The following is an 18,981-nucleotide window of genomic DNA, read 5'->3' as shown; positions in this document are numbered from 1 at the left end:
CTTCTAGTAGTGTACTTGACCAATTTAATAGGAATTGACGACTGCTCTTGGCTCTTTTAAGTTGGATGGCAAGTTCTTTCAAGTTAGGTTCAATTTGAACAAACAATGCCTCTAAACAGATTTTGAATTGACTCAAAACAAATCCATCCATCTCAATTTCTTTTCATTCAGTGAGCTAAGAAATATTTGCATGGTTCTTGTATCCCTCTTCATCTATTTCGAAATGGTGAGTTGGGTTTTCCCCCTTGGATTTTTATTTTCATTTTAAATAGAGAAAGGTTAACTAGATACATTGAAATGTTGGCAGATTCAATATCTCTAGGTTGCGTAAATATTTGTGGTACTTAGTCAAAATATCTCATGAACATTCAGTAGTTGGAAGATTGAATCACATACGCCAATCAGCGAAAATATATAGGAATTTGCATTCATATTATAATTCTGTATCTTCTTGGAAATTCTTTGCTTTAAATTGAATGTTTGGTAGAACTTAGCATGACTTTCAACTCGTATCCAATTCGGTAATTTCCAACTTCGTACGTATTTTCATTTTCATACTCAAGACCAACAAAAAATTGTACATATACCATGCATTGTCTTACAAATTGATTTTTTAAGTGGAGCTGATGATATTTTACTAATTATAACAGACATTATTTATTTATAAACCCTAATTAATGCATCCAATATTCATGTGTCTCTGCATAGATCTATTTGTCCATATATCTATTTTTAACTGGATTGGATACATTTCTAGACATATTCTCAATTCTTGTCATCTTTGCCTGACAACTGAATCTTTAACTTAAATGACAAAAATTTATTAGAAAATAAAAGCTAAATAGATTTCTTTTGGTTTTTCAAAGAACCAATATCAGAAAGAGAAAGAGAAAGAGGTAAATACTTGTGAAAGTAAACAACAAATTAAGATATTCATTTACATTAGTTCTACAATGGTACAATTAATTAACCACAACTTGTAGTGGAGAATACATGATTGATCCATCACTGCCTACAACAATCATTTATAACTTGGTTTTGGTCGATAAAATTTTACAGTACACTTGTAGTGGTAAGCTTAATTGCCACATTAATACAGTAATAAATTTCATCAATAAAAAGAGAGACTCAAACTCACCAGTAGATAGATATGGTTTGTTTGTCACTGTCCTTCCTCTTAAATTCATGACCAAAACTAGGTTATATATATGTATATCTTATCACTTATTTGACCTTCTACCAAGAGAAACCCTAAACAAATGCAAATTGCCTTAGAATCTATGTACTTGGAGATGTGCTTATAATTTCAATTCTCCCACAAGGTCTAATTTTCTAAACAGAAGAAGAAAAAGAAGTATTCTCCTATCACATAAAGAGAAGAAGTGTAGGAGATTGGGCACTTTCAAGTTCTCCACCAATATTTGAATCTATAAATTGCTGCCTTTCTTCAACCACTGCAAGTGAAGGAGAAGGAATTTTAATTGTTAGATCAAGGTTCAAATCTGGCAAGGCACAGGTATCATCTTCTAGACAGCTTCCGGCATCGGAAACTTGATCATTATCCCCTTGAGATTTCATAGGCTTACATGGCTCACATATATGTGTTTTTGAACCAGAAGATGTGTCACTTCCACCACCACCAGACACAATTTGAGTTTGAGGACGAGGGATCTTTTGGTTCAAACGATGGTTGTTTGGATCAATACCCATACTTGTTAGCTTTCTCCTTAAATGGGAATTCCAGTAGTTCTTCACTTCATTGTCGGTACGCCCTGGTAATCTACCGGCTATTAAGGACCACCTGAAATTAACCATCACATGTGAAGACCAAAATGTCAGTATTGATCCTAATAATTAATACATGATATATGTAATTGATTCTTCTAATTAATTATAATGTTCAATGTAATAGTAGTAGTAGTAGTAGTAGTAGTAGTGATTCATTATACGCACCGATTACCGAGGAGCGCGTGGAGCTTAATGATGAGGTCTTCTTCATCTTCAGCAAAATTGCCTCTTTTAAGGTCTGGCCTCAAATAATTTATCCATCTCAGTCTACAGCTTTTACCACACCTAAGCAAGCCTGATCAATTGAACAAAACCAGGAAATGCAGCATTAGTGATTATATATTATGTTTATATGTTCAAAAATGATCAAGAAAAGAAGAAGAAGAAGAAGAAGATAGGGATTTGGGTTTTAGTAGATGAGGAACCTGCAGCTTGAGGGAGTGATCTCCAGCAACCTTCACCATGGACTCTGATGTAATCAATGAGCTTCTGGTCTTCTTGTTTAGACCAAGCTCCTTTGTTGGTATCTTGTTTATCACAGCAAGGTTTTCTCATCCTTCCCAAGGCTAGAAACTATGAGAGAAGAGATTGGATAAGATCATAAAAGAGAGATAGAGAAAGAGAGAGAGAGAAAGAGAGCACTCCCCCATCCATAAGAATTGTTATATAAAAGGGTGGAGTTTCTGAAGGGTTGATGGTTGACTTAGACCGGCGGTTGTTTGCAACTGTATGCGTTCCTGTGTGGGTACCTTCAAGAGAGAGAGAGAGAGAGAGAGAGAGAGAGAGAGAGAGAGAGAAAAAGAAGGTGGTGGTGGTGGTGGAGCAAGCTTGTTAGTTGCCGTTAAGTATAAGTCTCTCTCGCCGTTTCCCTCACTCTCATGCACATCCATAATTATATAAATTTTTTTTTTTTTTTTTGGGTTTTCCAAACCTTTTCTGTGTTTTGGCAAACGAGTAAGCAAAGGAATACTACGAGAAAAGTTGGCGCAATCACATGCTCTCACGTTGACTGATAGCTTTGATATTTTATTATCTTCCATCAACCTTGAACTCAAGTCTTTAAAACACCAAACAATCGCGTCCGGATCCGCTACTTCCTCTTGCCTCGATTTTTGTGTGCACCTTACACACAACGGGACATGCAAAGACCGCTTTATCCTTGCCCGAATGTCTTGCTCGAGCAGAGGTAAGGCAGTCTTTACATGCCTCATTATGTGTAGGTCGCACATAAAAATAGGGGCAAGCAGAAGTAGAGGATATCGATTACCTAATATACTCTCTCTCCCTCTCTCTAATCCTTGGGTGAATACTAGTAACCCACCATGGGAAGATCAAAAAGAGGATAGGAGATTTGGAAGCTTTAGGGTTGGGGATTGTCTCATGGGGTTACTTGAAATTGGAGATGAATGTTGAGGAGACTCGTAGCTAAAATAAATGAACAGACCAAACAAATAAAAAAAAGACAACCACCATTATCATGTGGATTTTCTGATCTGAAACCTAGATATCCTTCATTCCTTCCTGCCTACATTAGAACCAGAAACCTAAATTATAATAATTTATACTTAATAGATAATATGTTAATTGTACTAGGTTTCTTTAGGCTTGGAAGATTTAAGAAGCCGCAGAGTCTCACGTGCCCTACGTCTCTCTCTCTCTCTTTTTCGCTATGTATTTGTCTCTATTCTTTTGCCTTCTCTCGTTTGGTTGGGCGTCTGATTGGATATACCTAAACCCTAACCAATTTGCCTTTCTTTTTAAAAATTCCCTTAAAAAGTTATGTGAGACCCTTTACGAGTCAGTGCCGCACACCATTGGTTAAGAAATAAATCTTAAAGATGTATTTAAATCATCGATTTGGATTTTGGATCATCTGCTCATGCTACCAATCCAACCCTATTAAGTTTAAACCAGTTTTCACTTTTTTCTTCTATTATATTAAAAAAAAAAATTATATCTAAATATGGAAATTCTGAATGATAAGCTACTGGCCCACTTCCTTTTTCTCTTCTTCCACCTTCTCCCACACAACCATTAAACCCACATTACCCTATCTTCAAGTTCTGCAACCACAGCCGGATATCAGATATTTCACATCTTTCTCTCTCTCTAGAACCATTGTTGTTACTCTAATTTGAGAGGTTGTAGTTGTAAAACTTGCAGAGTAGGAAAGTGTTAGGTACTTGATCGATATGCCAAAAGCTCTAGAGCTGATAGAACGAGTTAAATCAAGTTCTTTAACCTATCTCATATTAGGTTGATCAATCTAAACCCCATACACTAGAGTGGACTGCACTAGACACATAACAGACCATCACGCTTCCATAGTCGTCGTCTTCGACCGTTCCACTCTGCTTTTGGGTTTTTGTCTGGCAGCAAGTAGCATTTTCTTCACAGCTTTCACTCTACTCCAAGTAGCCTTCTTTTAGGTAGCCCTTTCCGTGACTCGAATCCATGACGTGGTGCCCAGCTCTGATACCAAATGTTAAGCACTTGACCGATACGTCAAAACCTCAAGAGCTGATGAAACGCTTTAGATCAAACCTTTTAACTTATCCCATACTAGAATGACCCAATCTAACGCCCATGCAGTAGAATGGACCCCACTAGATACATAGTAGAAAGGATTTTGGGTTTGGTAATGGGGAGTGGAAGAGAACATTAATTATGATGTATGAACCTCAAAATTTCCTCTTTTAGCTTTAATGTTGTTATTAAAATAAATAGGTAGAAATAGAAACGGTGCTCATTATTGGCAAGTTATTGATGCTCTAAGATTCAGCGTTCCTTATAATATTTGGACCAGTAGGTTTGATCAGGTCAGAAGTGCACCAATCATGGCGTGACCCTGTTTAATTGGATAATCATACTATCTCGATACCAAAAAAAAAAAAAAACTTGTTTAGAACGCTTTTTTTGACAAGTTAAGTGTTCCCAGATTTAATTAGTCTTAATTTCAAGAGTCATAGAAGCAGGTGGGTATGACTGTAAGACATCAAAGAGCCAGACCAAACGGTCAACTGCTATTTAAAACTGTTAGATTCATTCCATCGAGGAGGATCGAACCCAGCCAGTAGTGCAACAACGATCACAGAGATCAACAGTCCGATGGATAAATAAATAAGAGTTTCTGGAATTCCTTGTTTGAGTTGGGTCTTCTTAAATATCAGCTATATATGGTAGAAAATGTAAACCCTCATAGATTCTGTAATTTTAAAGGGGAACCCAGCCAGCTGATGATTTTCAGATAGGCATGTGAGCAAGCTGTGATGTCGTTTCTATGAAGTTAAAAGTTAGCTTTGATAGAATCTTTAATTTACCATAAGAGTATACAAGGAAGTTGTGCCATTAATTAATATTTGAGGTAATGGAGAAACCTAAGTCAGCCTTAATTGCGATGTGGAGCTTAAGGAACAAATGGAAAGTCATAAGTGGGAGAAGCCAGCAAAAGCTAGCTAGCTGGAAGAAAGTGTAGCTGTAGTTAATTTCCTCTTAGTTCCAGAACTTTTTTTTTTTTTTTTGATGGAATTGAAATATATTCAATAAGCTCAAAAGAATGAGGAAAGGCTACTCCTAAAGAGGCCAAGAACTGTTAAAATCCTTAAGGATTGGTCTTGAATTTGGAGGAGAATTCTGAAACTCGGAAGTAAGGCTGAGGGGCTGGTTGAGCATGTCATTGGGAATGGGCACAATACTACGGTTTGGTTAGATCTTTGGCATCCTCATGGTATCCTACTAAACCAATATGAAGAGCACTTATGGTGGGATTCAAATATGGATAGATTGGCGACGGTTCAGTCCATCTTATACGACGATCATTGGGACTTAGTTCCCTCCCCTACCTCTGATTTGATGCTATTGTGGTCTGACTCGCCCTCAATTATTCGGTTGGGTTCAGATGTACCGAGTAGAGTGGTTTTGAAAACCTTCTAGTTCTAGCCAGTTTTCTTTTGAGTCGGCTTGGGAGGTTCTTTGTCAAAGTAATGTTGCAGTGCCTTTGTACAAAAGCTATCTGGTTTGCTGAAAATATCCCCAGGGCAGCGTAGGCATTCATTTTCCACCTAGTGATGCCTTGTTGATGCGCTCCCCACTGTTGCCCAACTACGGAAATGAGCAGTACTTATTTTACCACCCCTAAAAGTAATTAGTCTTTCTTTAAGCCATCCCCATCCCCTCCTCTGGTAGCTTCCGCCATGCTCCCACCCCCGCACCCTATCTACCCCCATCCCTACCCTCCCACCAACCTCTACTCCTACTCTCACTTCCCTCTGTCTTCCCCCCCCCCCCCCCCCCCACTCTTTCACCCATAGAAACTCTCTGCCCCCATTGGACCCTACTCTCTTACCCCCTCTATCTCCCCCCCCCCCCCCCGCTTCACCCATAGAAACTCCGTGCCCCCATTGCACCCTATTCTCTTACCCCCTCTATATCCCCCTCCCAATCTCCCACTGCCCCTACCCTTGCCTCTGTCTCCTCCTCCCTTACCATAGAATTTGAGTAAACCCCAGCTCTAGTTCAGACCACTTCTTCCCTACCCACCCTTACCTCTAACCTCTGTCGATAACCCCCTTCTGGAACCCCTATCCCTACGCCCCCTTCTATAATACCCCCACCCAACCTCCTTCCCTATACCTTGGCCCTATACCCCTACATCTCCCTTCCCTTTGGCTCTATACCTGTACACCTCCCTCTCCGCCCTTGCAGACCCTCCCCATGCAACACCCATGCTTCCTGACCTTGCCCTACCCCTGCCTCCTTAGCTTCCTCTGTCAAGCACCCACCCCTACCTCTATGCTGTTAAGAAAACAATGCCCAGGATGGTGATTTGTAGAAGAAAAACGAAAATAGAGAGAGCACACACAACGCACAACACAGAGATTTACGTGATTCACCTCCAAGATAGAAGCTACGTCTAAGGTCAAGCAGTAGAACAGGTTTCACTATTTTCTCTGAAAATGTTACAAACCCTCATAACCCTATCTCAAAGAGATAAGAACAATATAAAAGAAGACCCTAACCCCAGAAAGTACACAAATGCCCCTAGCCCAAAAATGCCAAAAAACTGAACCGGACCAAAACATAACACATGGTTTAAAAGTACTCATTTCAAAGATCTCGATGAGCCCAACACAACTCCATAAATGTAGAGCCCCACCCTTTTTTGGAATTTCGAGGTCGAAACGACCCTTCGAAGGTCTCAACCGCACTTTCTGGACCAAATCAAGCTTCACCAACAACACATGCTTTGCTACACCAACCTACAATCAGAGAAATCAAGAGTGAGATAGAGAGATAAAAGAAGGATCCCCCACCCAAGTAGGAATTTTAAGAGAGAGAAAGAGAAGGAAGAGCAATGCTTACATCCCAACCAGGAGGAATTTTAAACTTGAAACAGAATTTACAAAGGGAAAAGAAGATAGGAGAGCAGGAAGGAAGACGAAAAAGCAAAACCTTTAGCGACGGTAAAAAACCACCGCTAAAGTAGTTATCGCCGTTAACTATTTGCTCCAATATTTCCTTTTTTTAATTAAACCACTATTCTATTGGTGATGGTCTATAAAAACTATTGAGATATAAAGGCTCTGATGGCACTTTTATTACTGTCGCTAAAAGTATAACTACACATTTTTTTCCGCTAAAAGATCCTTTGTATTAAGAGAAGAATAAAACAATGTACACCCTGAAGCAAAAACCAGGAAAACCAAATAAGAACAGCAACACTAAGCAAAGGCGATATCCCCACCTATGGCATTGCCATCAATAGGAGAAAAAGAACGTTGCTTAGTCATGCGCCTTACGCCCAGACACAGAGTTGGCAAAAATCACACCACCCCCATGTTGGATGTCTGGGTATGCGCTCCCATTGGCCCCCGCGTTGACCCAAGGGCCATGTGACCAAGTAGCGTTCTCTCTCCCATAATTAAAATATAGGTTATTAGTGGTAGTTTATAAAAACTGCTAGCAAATAAAAGCTTTTCACTGCAACTAAAATATATTTATACATGTTGATTGTTATAATTAAACAATATGTTAGCGATGGCGGTTTATAGAAACTGCTAGGATATAAAGGCTTTAGTGTCACGTGAATATAATATCACATTGTTATAGGAAAAGAAATTTTGTTGCAGATCTCATTGCCAAGAGAGGGGCGGCTTCATAGTTATCTCATTCCCTATTTACCCGTGTCGAAATTTCTTAGGATGCACAAGAAAGAGCAAGAGATTCAGATTTATTATGAAATGAATATTTATGTTTTTCTAAACAATCTTGGATTGTCCCGAGACTCTTGCAGATGGCCATGCCGAAGGTAAGTCCTCAAGGCAATAGTTAGTGATGACTTGTGCTCTGTTGATGGCAATGTCATAGGTAGAGTATCATATCAAGTTTTCTATTTTTGTTTCTTCCATCGAGTTATACGTAGATGTTAAACTTGTACATCCATATTTTTTAATATATTATTATTTTACTGATTTTTAGCAACAAAAAAAAAAAAGAAGAATAGAATAAGAACCTCTCTCTCTCGCTCTCAAGATTTGGCCTTTTGTTGTATTTCTTGGGGCTAGCTATTGGATCAAAAAGGTTGGACCTATGGAATTGCTGTGGTCCTTGAGGATATTCAAAATTATCCCATACTTTTAGGTGGGACCAATTTAACCAAAGTGTATATTGGTTTCATATAGAATTCTTTGCCCTTTTTGTTTTTTTAATAACCGTTGAGATGATAAGAGTGGAAGATTAAAGGATGAATAGAGAGTGTAGGGACACAAGTAAGTTGGTAATGGATAAGGCTCCACCTGTCCTCCATTGACTTGTGTCTAAGTTTCGATGATCATATCCCCACGCTACCATCACCCTTTCTGGTGTAACAACTCACCATCTTTATTTTGTTTCAATTCCCTTCTTTTTACTTTTTTTTTTTTGTTTTTTTTTTTTTTAAATATCACCTCCCTTCCATCCCTGCAGAACGACCTAACAGTCAAATCATACGCTAATAACCCTGCCAGTTTATTTCAGAGAGAGAGATAGTAGACTCGTTATCTCGTCCAATTCGTTGTCCCCTTCTTTTTATTCCTCACATGGGGGCAGAATGACCACCCTATCCCCTGTCCGAAAACACTATCTAAGGGGAAGTCTACTCCCCCTTTTAGAAGAATTAGAGAAATTGGAGATGCCCAAGAATTAAAGGTGATAATTATTCGAGAGAGTGGGGATAGAGGGAGGAATCATATGAGTTGTTCTTTCGTTCTTTCTGACTTGAGCTCATAAGTATTGGATTGTTGTTGCGGAAAGAAATCAAACATGGTGGGATGGTAACACGGAAAGATATCCTCCTTTGCCATCATTAAAATCATAACGTTATGATTATCCAACTCAAAAACATCTAAAGTAGTGGAAAATGATGTTGAAACGTCTCTCTCTCTCTCTCTCTCTCTCTCTCTCTATATACCGTAAAGTAAAGACCTTGACAACCTAAAGTAGGGGATGGATTTGATTCTATTTTAAAGCATTACAGCCTGATGGGTCTCACAATTAGGGGTGTAAATGAATAGTTAAAATCTGTTTCTATATTCGTGTTCGTATCCGTTTAGTTCTATCCGAATCTGTCCAAAAGCTAAACGGATGCGGATACGGATAGGCTATAGCTATCTGAAAAGCTATATTTACATGTAAATGGATAAAATATTCGATCCATATCCGTTTAGCATTATCCGAATCCGTCCAATGGCTAATCGGATGCGGATGCGAATATAGCATTATCCGAACCGAATCCGATCCATTTACAGTCCTAATCTCAATATAAATAAAAGGTGGAGACATTCAGAGGAGAAAAGAGCAACTTTTCCATTTTCTTTCCCCCATTTGAAGTGATGTGAGAATATTTACGTCAAGAAAGAAAGGGGAAAATGATGGTCCTCTTCTGTTTGGGTAGGTAGAATCCTAAAATCAACTCACTATAGAACGGAAAATGACAGGGGCGCCCTAATCAACGCACGCTGATTGAATATTCAACTAGGAGTCCACCTATTTTCTTTTTTTTCTTTAATTTTTTTTTCCTCCAAGGAAAAAAAAAATGTCGTAGCCAATGCACGAGGCACAGTGGTCATTTTCGTACTTGTGTCTAGGCGTAGGGGCTGCACCGCTCACACTCAGATAGAATGAGAACGTTAATTGGTTGCATGTGATATGCGGCCTTGTGCCAAACACAAAGCCGTACAAAAAGACTGCTGCGTCCCCATAGATGTCCACCTTTCCATGAAAATATGGTGATTATCTCACGCGTCCTGTTTAGGTGCAAGGGCCGCACACCATAGGCAATCAGATAGCATTCTTTCTTCCTAATAATAATTTAAAATTGAAGACGTTAATTCCTATGTGTCTCCTTCGTCTTTTTTTACCAAATTCTGAAGGCAAATAGGGGTGCCTGCGAGGAAATCAGCACGATGGTTTACCAAACCTTAAATACAAACTCCATATTCACAAAAAGACCGGTGGTGTTAGAGTTTCAATATGATATTTAAGACTCCACCTAATTTTCACTATTCGGAACCATGGTGATGATTGTTTACCAACCCAAAAAAAAAAAAAGATTCCATGGTAATGGAAGGATACTGATTCGTCAAATTGCCGTCACAAGAATTGAGGACACTTGTCATCCTCTTTATCTCTCTCTTTTCTATGTACTATAATTTCAAGGAAAATAAATAAATAATCTTCTTCAATTCCCTAAAACTGTGTTATGCGGTAGATTGGATGGAGATTTCGACATGTGGTAGCTCAGACATTCAATGGTCTAAGGTCATTGACTTTCATTTTTTCTGTTGAGCTTGACACTGTTGGATGTTTGAGCTGTCATGTGTCGAAATCTCCACCCCAAACTGCCACACTCCACAATTTAGGGATTTTTTTTTTTTTTTTTTTTTTTTTTGTGATGAAAAGCAAAAAACATAAGATTAATCAGCAGAGGGTACAAAACTCAGAATACAAGCATCCTTAGCCAAGTTCTTAGCTATTGCCATAAAAAGGCAACCCAGAGTAAACCTAAACTGTATATTTTGAGATCTATTAGATATATACATAAAGTGGTGGAACAAGGTCCAAGGCCATTGGCATTTTGGTAGGAGAAGGAAGGGCTTGGGTGACTCGTTCCTCATCACACCAAACTTCTTTAATCTCCTACCTAATACAAGCAGCATGGTCCAACCCCTTACGCAAAGCAAAACAGTAATTAGCCAAGTCATCAGTAAGTTGTGTTTTTCCTGCATCAAAAAACCTAAACGTGCCATGCACCAAAATGAGATAGGACCAGCCAGCCTCAAATAGTCCGGAATCAATGAACCCTGCACATATTAAGATAGGAAAATCATAATATGGTAAAGTAAAAGTGGGAGAAGCATTAGAAATTTCTATATCATGTGTTTTATCCTCCTGTGAAGTAATAGGGAAAGGTGATAACTGTAGATCCACTATCCATGTCGACAGAGCCTTTAATATCCATAAAGGGTTAGGTTGTTCAGAACCTATGACTGCCTTGTTCCTACTCAGCCAAATATAATAGCAAGTAATTATAAAAATACTAAAAAACCAAGTTAGCAAAGTTTTGTTTGACCGAAACTGGAGATAAAAAAAATCGATAGATAGTATTGAAGTCCTCAAAATACAAGAGTCAGGCCTTAGTCCCAATGGTCCCGCCGCCCAGACATGTTTGACCCAATCACAAGAAAGGAAAATGCGCCATAGAGTCTCAACACCATTTCCACAGAAAGCACAGGTAGAGTCAAGCTGGATCCATTTTGATAGAATATCCTTGAAAGGGAGTCCTGCATTGAGCAAGCGCCAAAAAAAAAAGCTTAAATTTTGGATGAATTTGACGTTTCCAAAAGAATTTCCACCAGCTAAAGAAATTTGCAGAAGTATGCTTAGATAAAGATTGTAATGCTCTAGCTGCAATTTTTGTGGTAAATTGACCAGTTTTGGATTTGATACAACTCCACCTGTCCTCAACAATTTAGGGAATTGAAGAGAATTAAAATTGATAATTTCAAAGGGATAAATTAATTTTTCAGGACGCAGGGTATGCCCAAGCACATGGGGGTGGGTAAAATGAATAGCGTCCCCCCCCCAACCCCATGCGTCTGGGTACAACCTGCGCCCAGATGCTCTTCCAGACAAAGAACGTGCGTCCATTCTCAAATTTTACTTCTAGCAATTCATGGTGGAGATCTAAGATTGAATCCTGTCTCATGTAAGGATTGGGTTGTGGGCGTTATGGGGTAGAAGTCATGAACCAAAAACTTGAAGGAGAAAAAATTATGTTGGCGACTGTGAGGTGAATGGATATAGGTGGAGGCCATATCTTTAGGGTTGGTTTGTGTATAACCAAGTATGTTACAAATAGAATTTATAATCGGATTTTTCTGCCCCATATAATGACGTGGCATTATGATAGAGAGTTTAATAATGTTATTTCGCAACATATATATCCAAATTCCAACATACCCTTGGATCCAGATCTTCTATAGTGCGTTGTCCGTAGCGGCTTGAGCGACTGAGCTGCATGCGTAAAGACCACTTTACCCTTGCCAAAATGTCTTGTCCGAGCGGGGGTGAGGCGGTCATTGCGCATGCAACCAAGTCTATGCCGCACAGACCGCTACGAACAGCTGCGTTGTAGACGATCTGAACTGCATACCCTCTCCACCTCTCTCCTCTCTCTCCGCCGACTACTTCAACTTGTCCGGTAGGAGCACCATACACCACGCACGAGGACTGATGAACAGTGGTTCCGTTCCTATTTTGAGTGAGAACCATCTTATTTGGTTTGACTACTTGGACAGACCACCACATGTGAAGCAGAGGTAGAGATTTCAAAAATAGGAGATGAAGAAAGATATTGAGAGAATAGAATCTTAGAGCTTTCAGAGATGTAGGGTGGGGCCTCACCGCGAGATTCAATGAGAGGAGGAGGAGAAGGAGTGGAAAGGGAAGGGACCAGAGTTTGATTTGGTTCCTAATTTGCCTGGAACCATATCAGACAATAGGCTCCAAAGGTGACCAATTTGGTTTCCATGTAATATTCCTAGGCATTCATTTATTGTTTGGATATGTTTGAGGGATGTTCCCCGTACCCATCATCTCCTCAAAAGGAACATCCAAGTTAGGCATTTTTGCTGCTTCTTTGAGCTGGTCTTGAGGGAAAAAAATTTCCTCCTACAAGGCTGGCAGCCAAGGAAATCGAATAATTTACTTTCCTTTGGGTTCATAAATACCCTTTTAGGTTTTAGTATTTTCTAAAATGCCTTTTAAGAGCCTATTTCCTTGGCTGCCAGCCTTGTTTATGCTACTAGTGTAGCAGCAAAATTTCGTTCGATCTTGAGAGTAGAACTCACCTATTTTTCGAATGTGCCTTTATAGCCCAAGTCTAGAAGGAAGTAATTAGTTTGTTTTCATCCATTCAACCCCTTAGAACTAACATTATGGATGTTGCTTCTTAGATTGCTAAAACCTTTGGGGTGTGATAATATTGGAGACATTGGCAAGCTTGCTTTTTCTACTACCATGTATCACATTTAGAAGGAGAGAAATAGTAAATTACTTCATAACAAGACAATATCTTTGGACAACCATCGATCCATCATTTAATTTTTAAAGGTTTCGGGGAGTCTCCATGATTTCTATGTGATACTTGCCTTAGTGTTTGATCAGGAGTGTGCCCCTAATGTTCTGGGGTTGTATACCCTACGATGTAGGGTCTGTGGTGTAGTTGGGCCTTTCCTTTCTCAGGATCTAGGTCTCTTGTATAGTTAATTTTCTCTATTTTTGTATAAATGATATGGTCTATCATAAAAAGGGCATGGGGCAGAGGAGGAGGGGAAAGGGAGAAGGGAGCTAGAGACAGGTCTAATTCTGGTGAGATCATGGGTTCCCATCGGTGAAACAAGGTGAGAATTGGAGAGGGCCAAGAGCTCTACCTCACGGATCTGCCGAATTTTATAAATCCTCTCCAATTCTTAAAAGTGTGCAGTGCGACAGTGCCTGATGAGATGTTTGATATTTGGCAGCTCGGACATCGAATGGTCCAATATTTTTTTTCTTCTCAAGCTCAGCATCGTTAGATGTCTGACCTACCAAGTGTCGACATCTCCACTGGCACTATCGCATTGCACTGCTCACTTTCAGGAAATTGGAGAGGATTATTTTCCTGGATCTGTCTCTCGGTGGTAATCATCAATCAACTACCGGCAATTGCTTCCTTGCCATGTGCCATGGGTGGAGACTCATCGTCAACTTATGGTTCTTCATCCCTTGTGCTGAAGGGCCTAAAATTGTGGTCATTCTTTTACTGGGAATTTTCATCAGAAGCATATGTGGAATCTCTCGACCTATAATAATAATAATAATAATAATAATAATAATAAATAATAATAATAAATAATAATAATAATAATAACAGATGCATGGAAGAGAAGGAAAGGGTGCATGGATAAGCGGGTCCCCAAAAAAATGCATCAATGGTTGGCTGGAAGTAACTTAGTATCAAATTGTGAGGTTTGTTTTTGGAGATTTGAGAAGTGCACGAAGGAAGAAGTAGCAACATTTAAAGATAAAATTCTGACCAGCCCAAATGAAATCAAGACAAGTGGCAGTGGACATGTGATGAACCAACAAACTGGAAACTAATGTTGTAATGAGTCGATGCCTTGGGAGCCACACAACTACTTCATTGCCTTTAACAATGCTCAAGCCTCTCAAAGATCGATGGACCTTCTGCATGCATGTGTCACCTGACTATCTCATGGCCCAACAGTCAAACTTAAAGTGACCTCAAATGCTCCATTGAGTTGACCACAACCACCACTACTTACTTTTGACGGTAATACAACTCAACTCCCTTCATAGTTCATTCCTTGAGAATAAAATGAAAATTTTTTTTTGTTAACTGTTAGATAAGGCAACTAGCCACGTGTACTATACCAACCAATCCATCCAAACCAAATATCCAACCCAAAAGTGGGATCGCCACCGACAGTAGTACAAGTGTCTCAAAACGGCCAACGAGAATTAACAAAAGCTGTCTGCTTCTGTTTCTTCTTCTTTTCTTTAGCGTATGAGACGTTGCATATGATAAGACCTTTCAAATGTAAACAAGAATCCAAGCCACCGTATCGTATGCCAGTTTGATAACTTGTCAAAGTCACAATTCAATCTTTCTGGTCTGTGGATTAGCAATTTGGATCCTCTACTGTAGACCTGCCCGGCAGCATCGTGCTGCCCAGACACGAGATTTCACGCATTGTCTGTCTTATCCCTTGTCCAAATGTTTTGCTTGAGTCGGGGTAAGGCGATCATTGCACACAGTACCGTATCTGGATAGTACGGTCCTGCCAGACAGGTCGATAGTAGAGGATCTGGATCTGTTGATTAGCGGGGTTAGGATGTCTTCCACGTCAGGAATGGTCCCACCAGGATGGACTGGATAAAAACTCCACGTAGGTACTCTACTCTCGCCATCTTAATTAAACAGGGCCTAACTTAAATAAGATTATATGAGTCATAAGTTGTTTTTTTTAGAAAAATTCTCTATTAGAGAGTGTACTGTCAATGCCTAAACACAGTGAGGGGTGACATCAGCACCTTGTCCCTTATGAAAGACGAAAATTCCAACCCCCCCCCCTATGGTTCTACATGTGCTCTCATTGACCCCTACGCACCCAAAGCGGCCATGTTCCCTCCTTTTTGTTTAGAAATAGATAAAATTATAGTTAATAATTTCATGAACGTTTGTTATCAATTCCAAGTTCAGATAGAAGAGGAGAGTTGATGCATTAAGTCAGCAGTCGACACCTAAACCTTCCTAAGAAGGAACCAAAATAATTATGGGCAGACATAAAATAATCGTAACAGAAATGATGAAGAAAGCATGCATGGTTTAGGTATTGTATCTAGCATGACCTTGTATATAACTGATTGAAGGGCAAGGATCCATGTAGCTATTAAAGGGGAGCCAAATAGAAAAGCAAAAGGAAAAATAGACAATATCACCCTCATTTTAGTCACGTAAAGTCGTATAGACAATGGCGTTAGGTTTCTTTGTAGCACGACACAGCGCGTAGCGCATATTCAACGGTCTTGTGTGCTCGGGCATACTATCCAACACCCTACCTGTGTGTTGGGCTACGTGCCCGAATATACATTGCCATCGGATGGTGCGCTACACATAGTATCGTACTAAAGAGGACCCGAATCCATAGACAATGTGGTTGGCATTATTCTGCTTGTACCAATCGGATAGATAAAATCTCCACTTGATGGATCATAAGAACATCCGTGACCAAATGATCCATTTATAAGACTTTTCTCCTTTTATTTTATATGCACAAAACTAATTGTTGAAATTGATTGAAAAGTTTCAAAACTCCTGTTTGCTACACGTCAAACTTGGAGTTGAAAGTTGAAATTCCCACATTAGTAGGGAATATCTGTATATGGATACAACTTACAAGGGCTGGCGGTGACAATATACAGGTGCCTTACCTTTAAATTTCTGTTACACTCACCCTCTAGGGTGTCTCTATCCTTATCCGCCATGGGATGTGTAAGGTGTCTTTTCATTTACCTTATAGGGTCAAGTAACATGGATAAACCCTAATTAAAATGGAAGTAATTAAGGTTTATAGGTCCAGCTTTTCAAGGAAAGTTTGGAATGGGGTGTTTTAATAATGCTAGCCTCATCATGGGAAAATTTTTGCTGCTACACTTAAAGCAGGAATGTTTTGCTGCTACACTTGAAGCAGGAATGTTCCTGCTACAAGACTGACAGCCAAGGAAAGGGAATAATTCACTTTCCCTTTGGGTTCATAAATACCCTATTAGGTTTTAGTATTTTCTAAAATATCCTTTAAAATCTCATTTCCTTGGCTACCAGCCTTGTAGCAGGAGCATTCTTGCTACAACTGTAGCAGCAAAATTTCGTTCCCTCACCATAGACCCTCGCTTTCTTTTGAAAGAGAATGGAGATAGATCAAAAGGAATTCAAAAAGGATCAATAAGTAACATTGTGGTTAAAATGATCTTTTGTGCCATTATATATCACATATGATTGGAAAGGAACAAGCAAAAGTCAACACAGATCTTCTACGATGCACTGCCCTGTCCTGCTTGTGCTATGCAGACATAGGGCCGCACGTAATGACCAACTTACCCCCGCTCGGGTAAGGTGCTCAGATAGGGGTAAGGTGGTCAATACGCACTGCCTTGTGTCTGCGCAGCACGACAGAACAGACAACCCGCACCATAGAAGATTTGGATCCAACAGAAGTGGACTCTCTCTTAGGATCAAATTTGAAGCTCTATTAACTTTGAAATTAATTCCAAGGTCCTGCCTGAGCAAAAAAGAAGAACCAGCACATTGTATCTTCTTGGGGTCTACATATTCGATTATTGTAATTATAAAATTTCCTAACGGGCCTTTAGAGAAAGGACTTTGCATTATGACATAGGTTGTAGGCTTATCAATGGGTTATAGCCATTTGGGAAATGAAGGGCTGGACTATGGTTCTTTGGGATGGGACCTCGATCTGGCTCATAGCTACATATTCATACATTTTATATAAAAATTAAGGGAAAAAGATCTCTACTTGGTTGTGTTTTCTATGTCCTCTCATAGGGCACCATGAGATGATGCCTCTGCTTCCTTGGTAGATATCCAGGCGTGCTCATCCATTGACAGACTATGTGACCAAGTGGAGATCTCTTACCCAAAAATTAAAAGGGAAATCTTTTTGTAACAAAAATTGATAAAATTAAGTTCTAACCCTACATAGATGGGTAAACAAGGAGGGTAAGAGTGTTTTCCTTTAGGCTACCGGTTTAATTTGGTGGGAAAGCAAATTAAAAAACCTACTTGACCTTACATGCCAAAGTAGAAGTGGGTAAGGTGGGCAAACAGTTATCCATTACCAGCCCAAAATATATACTTCTTTTTGGGTGCCACCCAACTATTTCATGGTAGATTTGGCTCACATGGCCATGGTTACCTAAACAAATTTTTTTCATTTTAGTCACAGTATAACTTTTCGGGGGGTGCGGTTGTCATTCATTACACATGTGCCCCTACGTCTAGGCACAGGGTGGCATGCGCAGCACAATCGGGTGGCATTTTTTCTCTCATTTTTTTATTAGGTCGATATCATCAAATTCCAAGAAATTAAGCTTTTAGTTGACCATTTCATCAAATAATTGGTGGGAAACAAATTTGAGCATTTGATTTACCTGTATATCACTATATCGAGCCTATTTGTACAAACAGATCATGGAGCAAGTAGACTCTCTGATGGTCTGTCTCAGTAGTTTACCATCACATCCACTGATGACATGCAGTGGGAATGCTTGTCAGTTTGGGCGATACTGGGATCACCCAAAGCCCAAGCCCCAGCCTTACTTAGCCTAGGCAGGGCATGGGCTTGATCTGGATCCTGGGAGCTAGGCTCTACAACACAACCCTCAAAGATCAAACACCTATAAGCCCTGCCCAGTACAATATGGGATTATATATAAGACCATAGTACACTGGAAGACTTTCCAGTGTACTATGTGGGCTTATAAAGCGAGTCCTAGCAGCCCTTCCCAGTTCTGTTTTGTCCATTTTCTTCATCTCCCTCTATCAAAATGATCAAAAAGGAGATGAAATCCTTCTTATTCCCGTGTTTGATCTCTTCCATCTTTGCCCGGCTCCCAAGCCTTTTCTTCCATCTCTCCTCTCCAATCCTCGATCAAACTTGCGTTCCTCATGCTCAATATTATGGGCTTAAAAAATCAATGTTAGTGGGCATATCTTACGCCTCATACTCTGATTGGACTCTTGAAATAGTGAATATAATCATTAACTCCCACCCCTTATTTACAAAGATCTGAAATCATTTTTATGAGTACCATCCAATCACTAGATCCCATGGAATAAGAGATTCTTTTTTCACCATGGATAAAAGAAAACCCGGTCTAATTATATAAGCATGATTACAAAACTTTTCTATTTCTTTTTTAAATCAATTTCACTTCTCTTTTCTTCCCTTGCCCTCCCTTACTTTTCTTTTTTTTTATAAATTCTATTTGCATAAAAAATAGCCATAAGATTTTAATCATGCAATAATACCCCAGGAGGTTTTGAGTTCAAAAATTCCGATGGGCCTCCTAACT

The 18,981-nt window shown here is 39.5% G+C and overlaps 1 protein-coding gene across 1 annotated transcript; it reads right to left on the bottom strand.

Moving 5' to 3' along the window:
• Positions 1 to 1,329: 1,329 nt before the first annotated feature.
• Positions 1,330 to 2,401, bottom strand: LOC122644616 (MYB-like transcription factor 4). Its single transcript, XM_043837996.1, has 3 exons — positions 2,214 to 2,401; positions 1,954 to 2,083; positions 1,330 to 1,801 (listed from the first exon to the last, which is right to left on the bottom strand). Exons 1-3 carry the CDS (start codon positions 2,341 to 2,343, stop codon positions 1,366 to 1,368), a joined length of 696 nt encoding a protein of 231 aa, XP_043693931.1. The 5' UTR covers positions 2,344 to 2,401; the 3' UTR covers positions 1,330 to 1,365.
• Between the last annotated feature and the right edge of the window lie 16,580 nt (positions 2,402 to 18,981).

The sequence above is a fragment of the Telopea speciosissima genome, chromosome 11, assembly GCF_018873765.1.
Source record: "Telopea speciosissima isolate NSW1024214 ecotype Mountain lineage chromosome 11, Tspe_v1, whole genome shotgun sequence".
Lineage (NCBI taxonomy): Eukaryota > Viridiplantae > Streptophyta > Magnoliopsida > Proteales > Proteaceae > Telopea > Telopea speciosissima.
This window is presented reverse-complemented; position numbering and strand designations above follow the sequence as displayed.